Raw genomic sequence first — 8,547 nt, forward strand, 5'->3', positions numbered from 1 at the left:
TAGGACACAGTTGCTGATTCTACAATAGAGGTCGAGTATATTGCTGCATCAAAAGCAGCAAAGGAGATAGTTTGGATTCGCAAGTTCATTATTGAGCTTGGGGTGGTTCCTAGCATAACCGATCCTATAGAGCTCTATTGTGACAATAATGGAGCAATTGCGCAGGCTAAGGAACCTCGCTCACACCAGCGGACCAAACACATACTACAGTGCTTCCATATCATTCGAGAGATCATCGATAGAGGAGATGTGAAAATTTGCAGAGTACCCACAGAGGCTAACGTCGCTGATCCCTTGACCAAGACTTTTGCACAGAAAAAGCATGATGGTCACACTATGTCATTGGGTGTTAGAGCCTACACTGATTGACACTAGTGCTAGTGGGAGATTGTTAGTGAGAGCCCTAGAGCCAATCATGTGATGATTGTTGTATGGACTCGATGTATCATATTCCTATATATATATATATATATATAAAAGTATTTCTTTATGGTTATTATACTTACTTGTATTTGTTGGTTACTACTCAGAAAACCTAATGGTTCCACTGTACAAAAATTTTGTACAAAGGTCTGAACCTTTTCCTAACTACCATGTGTTCTTTTAAATTAAACTTGGATCGCCTGCGGAACTTAACACGTTTGATCCAAAGTTTAATCTATTTGTTCTTTTAGGTTTAGACTTGGATCTCCTGCGGAACTTAACACGTTCGATCCAAATCACCTAGGTTATTAATTTCATTAAATATTAGTTTCCTAAATTGGCTTCCAGGACTGCATGGCGAGACACATGGCCTTCTTGGATATGGGAACAACCACCACCGCCTAGACAAAGCCTTTTAAGGAAAGTTAATATTTAATTTCCTTAAATAACTTTAGGTCAACCGAAAAGAACAATCAAATCACAAGGAAAAGAAAAACAAAAGAACACTACATCGAAAACAAATTCGAAACACTAGAATCGTATGCCTCTTGTATTTGATATTTTTACAAAGGAATAAAACTAGTATGATGCGGAAATAAAATACTAGTATACCTTTTCTTTTGCAAGCAAAAACCTCTAGATCTTCTACCGTATTCCTCTTCTAACCTCGGACGTTGTGTGGGCAACGATCTTTCGAGATGAGAAACCACCAAAGCACCTTCTTCTCCTCCTTGCAAGGTTCGGCCACAATCAATAGCTCCTCCAAGGATGAAGAGAAAACATCACCAATGCTCCAAGGGATAAAGCTTTCTCTCCTTCTTCTCCGAGCTTGAATCCGGCCACCACTTGATCTCCTAGAGGAAGAGGAGGTTCGGCCACAACAAGGAGAAGAGAGAACTTGAAGGGGCCGGCCACACCAAGGAAGAAGAGAGGGAGAAGAATAGTAAAAGTTGTGTGTCATGAAGGCACCCCAACCCCCTCTTTTATATTCCTTAGCTTTGGTAAATAAGGAAATTTAATTACAATAAAATTTCCTTAATTTTCCTTGACATCAATTAATTAAGAAAAATTAAATAAAATTTCCTAATCAATTATGTAATGGCCGGCCACCTCATGGAGAACAAACAAGACAATTTGCAATCAACAATTAAAAATTCCTTATTTGTCTTCGGAATTTTTTTTTAAAAAAATAAAATTTCCCTTTAAAATCTCTTCATGGTTGATAAAAAGAAATTTCTATAATTTTAATTTTTCAACATGTGAATAATTTACAAAGAGAAAATAAAATATCTTTCCTATCTACAAATAAGGAAAGAGATCTAATCTCTTTTCTTAATCTTTTGTAGAAGAGATATTTTAATTTTAATTCTCTCCAATGAATTATATCTTCCACATAAGAAAAATTTAAAAATTTAAATTCTTTTTAATTTAATGGGGGCCGGCCACCTAAGCTTGGGTTCAAGCTAGGGCCGACCACCCATGAATCAAGGCTTAGCCAGCCCTAGCTTGATCCACAAGCTAGCTTGGCCGGCCCCTACATCATGGGTATGAAGGTGGGTATAGGTGGGTATAGTACTCTATAAATAAGAGGCTACGATAGGGACCGAGAGGAGGAATTGGTTTTGGTCTCCCGATAAAATTAAGCATCCCGTGTTCGCCCCGAACACACAACTTAATTTTATCAATAATAATTCATTCCACTAGAGAACTATTATTGAACTACCGCACCAATCCCAAATTACATTTTTGGGCTCCTTCTTATTATGAGTGTTTAGTCTCCCTGTGTTTAAGATATCGAATGTCCACTAATTAAGTGAGTTACTGACAACTCATTTAATTAATATCTTAGTCCAAGAATAGTACCACTCAACCTTATCGTCATGTCGGACTGAGTCCACCTGCAGGGTTTAACATGACAATCCTTATGAGCTCTTCTTGGGGACATTATCAACCTAGATCACTAGGACACAGTTTCCTTCTATAATCAACAACACACACTATAAGTGACATCATTTCCCAACTTATCGGGTTTATTGATTTATCGAACTAAATCTCACCCATTGATAAATTAAAGAAATAAATATCAAATATATGTGCTTGTTATTATATTAGGATTAAGAGCACACACTTCCATAATAACTGAGGTCTTTGTTCCTTTATAAAGTCAGTATAAAAGAAACGACCTCAAATGGTCCTACTCAATACACTCTAAGTATACTAGTGTAATTATATAGTTAAGATAAACTAATTCCTAATTACACTACGACCTTCCAATGGTTTGCTCCTTTCCATTTTGGTCGTGAGCTACTGTTTATAATTTATAAGGTACTGATAACATCATCTTCTGTATGTGGCACCACATACTATGTTATCTACAATATAAATTAATTGAACAACTACAAACAAATGTAGATAATTTGACCAAATGTGATTCTTTATTCAAAATAAATGTTTACAAAAGCTTAGGCTTTCAGTATACACTCCAACAGTATTGGTGTCAAATAACTGAGTATAATAGCGTCCTTGAGTAGAAGGTTCTTATATATATCAATCGATTGGTTGAATTGATAATGAGATGATATAGAGAACACTACTCTTAATTATTCCTAGTCAAGTATTAACATTCAGGGACAATGTTAATGCGATGAGACTAGCATGTAGGTCAACTCGATGACTTGATCTTACAAGTCATGGATATTAGATATCAAGTTGACACATGGGTATGCATTGGAAAATGTATACTGAATGACCCCGCCATGAGAAAGTATCATGGATCATTATATGAGTATCATATACTTTCTCATGTGACTATTAGTATGACTATCAGTCCTTGGACCTGAAGTCACCATGGTTTCCTACATAAGGAGTTGCATACTTTAACTTCGTCAAACGTCACCCGTAAATGGGTGGACTATAAAGGAGACTACTGGATATGTAACAAATTATGCGGAGGGATGTGAGTGATGTAGAAGGGATTTATCCCTCCTATATGACGGGAGTGATATCATGATTCTTGATAGAGTGAGACCACTAAGTGCATCGCCATGCCCAAATAAGTCAATATGAGATATTGAGCTCATTTGATTAGAGTGAGTCTACTTGGAGTTCAAGACATAGATTGATTAGAGGATGACACGGTCTATGCCTCAATTGATCAATTTAGATGTCAAGGATAGAAAGACATTATCACATATTGTGAGAGTCACAATTAGTAGTCACAATGGTGATGTTGGATCTCAACATTCTTGTAACTTGGGTAGTAATGATGTGTTGTTAGTTACCACTCATTGCTTATGTTTCTAAATGGGTTTAGGAGCATTGCCAACGTTACAAAAACCTATAGGGTCACACACAAAGGGCAGTTAGATGGAGATTAGATTCATATGATGGACCAAGAGGATTAGGTTCATGTGATGAACCAAATTGGATTAAGAGTAATCCAAATTAGACTAATTGAGTTGGACTCAATTTGATTCATGTGTCGAATGAGTCTAATTTAGACTATGATTCATTGAGTCAATTTAAACCAATGAATAGAGATTCATTAAATTAAATTGATTTGAGTCAAAGGGTAGATTTGATCAACCATGGGAAATAAGAGATCATGTTTGACTTGACTTGAGAGGGAAGATGAAGTGTCAAGTTTGACTTGACCAAATGCCACTTCATTGTGACTTGGCATGGGCCAGCCAATGATGATGTTCAACATCATCAAGGCTACATCATTGTGTGCCACCTCATGAGGAAGACCAAGAGCCATGACTCTTGGTATTACATGAGGTATAAAATACTCTAATAAGTGGTCGACCACAATAATGAGAAAAAGCAAGGGGTGTGCTTAATTCAAGATCTCTTCTTCTTCCTCTCTTCTTTTCTCTCCTTCTCCTCCATTGCCGAGACCTCTCAAGAGTGCTATCACACTCTAAGTGGTTCTCTCCACCTTTTGTCCGTGTGGATACGTGTAGAGGAGTGTACACTTCACACTCTATGAGATTCGACAACCGTTTCGACGAGCGGGATAAGCAAAGGGCATCGCTACAAGGGTAAAACTTCCTTTTTCATGTAGATCTAAGGTAGATCTAGTGTAGACAAATATGTATATGAATATTATTTTTATCTATCTTTGCACGGATCCGTGGCTAGCTTTGAGGTTTCCGCAATGCAAAAAGCGATTTTTGCGGCTCGAAAGTTCTAACAGTTTTCATAGTGTATCTGTGAGTAAGGAGTGGACCCTTGAATTAGTCATCTCAAGGAGGTGAATACTAAGTATAAATCAAGGGCAGTAGCATTTTGGAGTCTTCACTTCGATTATCCGCTGCAACAAATTATTGAAGAAGCAATTGGAACTAATCACCCCCTCTAGCTCGCCGGAGTGTCTGACAAAGCACGTATAAAATGGCCAAATGCTTGCGGGAGGCCTGGAGCACGACAAGAATGACTAAATGATTTCGGGGAGGCTCGGATCAATTCAAAAGTAACCAGATGTTTACGGAGAGGCCCGAACTATGACAGTAATAGTGGCCCTTCATCTGAGGACAGAATTATTGGGAATACGATTAAAATCCCACATTAGAAATATATGAAAAAGATCGTGAGTTTAAAAGATGAAAGATATTTATATTAGTATGAAACCTTTTAAGTAGAATCTAAAAATAAATCTATAAGAATTTAATTTCAAAATGAATAATATCATATCATTGTGGTCTTAACAATATTTTTTATGATTTTAGTTTAAACTAAACAAGTTTGAATCACATATTAGCCCATCGTATCTTATTTATAAATAGAATAATATTTAATTATGATAATAGTTAATCTTGTCAAATTTAAAATATATAATATAAAAGTTACAATATATCATGAAATAATATGTCTATTATAAAATAAAATAATATAAATTATATAATATATTTATATAAAATTAAAATAATTAATATATTTTGTTTTTCAATGGAACTAAACGATGAAATTTTGTTTGACCACATCACATGACCCATTTATAACTCATCTAATCTATTTAATTAAATTAGTCATAAATAAGCTAATTCAGTTATAAATGGGTTGCGTGTGAGTTGAAGATTTTAAATTGCTTACTATAAATGGGTTAGGGTCAAGTTTTGATTAAATGGGTTTTGAGTCAATGAGATACAACTTATTTATAACTCACTTACCTAAATTATCACCCCTAGTTGTGGTATTGATACTACAAAAGTTTATCTCGTTCACTTTGTCTTCGTTAGCATAGAATTAAGCTCCACAAGTTATTTTATTCATGTGAATGATGCTATTCGTTATTGGGTAAGGAATAAGTTTTAATAAATATGGAAAGTCATTTGATAGTATTAATTAGCTAACCTTTGAATATGTTCTCATAAAAAAAAAATGATAATCCCAGTTAGCCTCATTGACTATCTCTGGGGTGACTGATCCGGTCTCACGGAAATTTCTCATAAAAAGCCTCTACTTTGATGGATTTCATGAGTGATTTACATAAATAGATGATTTAACTGTTTTGAGAACTCCTATAAGATAATTATATTCTTCATCATCGTTCATTCTATTAATTAGCTATTCTGTTAATTGATGTTTTATAACAAATAATGTCATATTTTACAATGTTATTTGGACGACACCTTTCTGTACCTTCTCCACGTTTACCCAACTGAGAATTAATATGTAGAAATTTATCTCATAGGTTGCACTCGATGCATTGAATCCCACTCAATCAACATCATATACATCCTTACTATATTTTCTTAGTAATTATTTAAGGTTTTAGATTGGTATAATACATCTTCAATCATTTAAGGATTATTGGATTTACTTATAGCTCATGTTTTGGGTCTATAATGATCACTTAGAGCAAGACTATGTCTATAATCTCTTTATTCATATTTGTATTTATAATTATTTAATATTTTGAATGATGTTTAATGAGAAAATAATTTAAATGTAATACGAATAAAAGAGAATCAAATTTAAATATCGTTAAAGGGCATTTTAAATATATATATATATATATATATATATATATATATATATATCTCGTTATGGATTTATAAATCAACAAATATATTTTTTTAGTTTTTAGAAAAGAAAAAAAAATTGATGTGAAAACTAAGAGAAAAAATTACGAGGAATCACTGTGTAATAAGTTATATCATAATTTGTTTACATGTTCCTCCAAAACATATATTGCAATTAAAATAATCTGATTGAGACAAAAAATTAATGGATCTTTGTGATAAGAATCTCTTCTCAATGTTAAGAATCATCCTTCTTCAGTTCTTCTATGTTGCTACCATTGTCATTCGGCTCTTTGTCATCCTAATCATCTAATCCATGTTATCATCATCCTCTCCATCCATCTCCTCTTTCTCTTCCTCTTCATCATCGGAATTGTGTGCCTCTATCATCTATATATATAGATAAAGCACACAAAAGGAAAGACAATGATACATATAAATAACTTCATGATTTATCACAAAAAAGTATTTGTATATTGAAAAGAGAGGGTGTATTGTCTTCATACCAAGACATTTCTCATATGTTGTTGTTCTTTGAACCCTTTCTCAAACAAAGGACACCTATTGAACTTCACTTGTTTGAGGGTGGCTGGTAACCCCTTGAACTCAAGATTAGGGCATGCTTCTATAATTAAAGAATTCAAGGAGGTGAGATTCTTTAATCCTGTAACGACCCTCAATTCTTCAGAATCATGAATCCCTAAAGTCTTCAGTGAAGGTAGTACTTTCTGTGATAGATGAACAGATTCTGCAGAGCCAAATGATAATCTCAAGTGTTGGAGCATTGGAAAGTAACACCTGGACATCCACTTACTATATTCTTGAGACATGAATGCAATTGTTAAATTTGTCAGTGAATGGAAATTTGAAACATCAGGTACACCACTATAATCCAATTCCATTTCTTTCACGGAAGACATAAAGGGCCACTGGGGAAACTTGATCAGCCTAGGACATACAGAAATTCTAATATAATGGAGGCTGGGGAAATCACCAATCTCCACTCCATCCCACGCTTTCCAATTTGTCATATTGCTAAATATCAAGCGTTTTAGAGAGGGAAATGCAATTTTATTTTGGGAAGAAGATGGAGATGCCATTAGCATAGAGCAAAATTCACGTCCCACATGTTGTACGCCATCCATCCGACATATCTTAAGCTCTTCCAGAGAAGGAAGTTGACCCAACGGTGGAAGTTTATTGCAATTCTTACAACTTTGTAGACTCAAAATCTTCAACTTAGTGAAGGATGAAGCACCCACCCATCCAACAAATCTGACACCCAGATAGTTCATTATTTTAAGGGTCTTGAGATTGACATGCGGTTCGAGGTACTCGAGCCACTCTGCCTGCTTTTCATCTTTTTTAAATTCAGAAAGGTCAAAAGTATCTTCATACCATTCTAACTTCAAAGAATCAATATACTTTTTTGTCTTCATAGGGGGTTTTGAGTTTGAAAATATGTTCACAGATGCTACATCAGAAATGGAGATATGCCCTCCAAGTTTCATCAAATTATTCAATTCTCCTATGTCACAATGCTCTTTTTCACAACTGACATTGAAGTAGTTGAGTGTTTACAAGTTGGTCAAGTTTCCAATTCCAGATGGAAGAAAGACACCTCCAAAACCTTCATAATCATAAGGAAGCAAAAGATGACGTAGGTTTATCAAATTTCTAATCTGCCTTGGGAGTTCAAAAATATATGTATATCCCACGTCGAGAGTTTGTAAGTTGTAAAGGTTGCATATAGATTCTGAAACACTCTCTATTTTACTACTCTGTATAGAAAGGTAACGAAGTAGTTTGAGATTGCCCAATGATTCTGTCCGGAAGCTGAGTCGGATGAAGACGGGCCTTGGTGTACTGGAGGTTGACGTAAAGTCGCTGCGGCGTCCGATCTACCTAGCACCCTCCGAAAGGGTTCACACAGGCGGATGATGAGGGAGGATGACCGGGACGATGATGCTAGGGCTCTGCACACACTCAGACGAGCCCACGAGTCGTTAGAGACCAGAAATCAGGGAAAAAGTTCTCGGGTCAGGCCCTCCGATGCTCAAATCAAGTACTTTTTCCCCAGAAGCACAGAAAAAGGACG

The 8,547-nt window shown here is 35.3% G+C and overlaps 1 protein-coding gene across 1 annotated transcript; it reads right to left on the reverse strand.

Annotated features, from left to right (window-relative positions):
- Positions 1 to 6,758: 6,758 nt before the first annotated feature.
- On the reverse strand, positions 6,759 to 7,888 carry LOC121991074 (putative disease resistance protein RGA4). The gene is made up of 2 exons (XM_042545100.1): positions 6,956 to 7,888; positions 6,759 to 6,839 (listed from the first exon to the last, which is right to left on the reverse strand). The coding sequence occupies exons 1-2, from the start codon at positions 7,886 to 7,888 to the stop codon at positions 6,759 to 6,761; spliced, it is 1,014 nt and encodes a 337-aa protein (XP_042401034.1).
- Positions 7,889 to 8,547: the final 659 nt, after the last annotated feature.

This window comes from Zingiber officinale, chromosome 6B, assembly GCF_018446385.1.
Source record: "Zingiber officinale cultivar Zhangliang chromosome 6B, Zo_v1.1, whole genome shotgun sequence".
Lineage (NCBI taxonomy): Eukaryota > Viridiplantae > Streptophyta > Magnoliopsida > Zingiberales > Zingiberaceae > Zingiber > Zingiber officinale.

What these genes read in the sequence shown, in the direction of transcription:
- LOC121991074 (XM_042545100.1), bottom strand. Translation starts at nt 7,888, where the DNA reads ATGAAGACAAAAAAGTATATTGATTCTTTGAAGTTAGAATGGTATGAA. An exon ending in AACATATGAGAAATGTCTTG is followed by an intron (nt 6,840 to 6,955) that starts GTATGAAGACAA and finishes CTATATATATAG; the next exon opens with ATGATAGAGGCACACAATTC.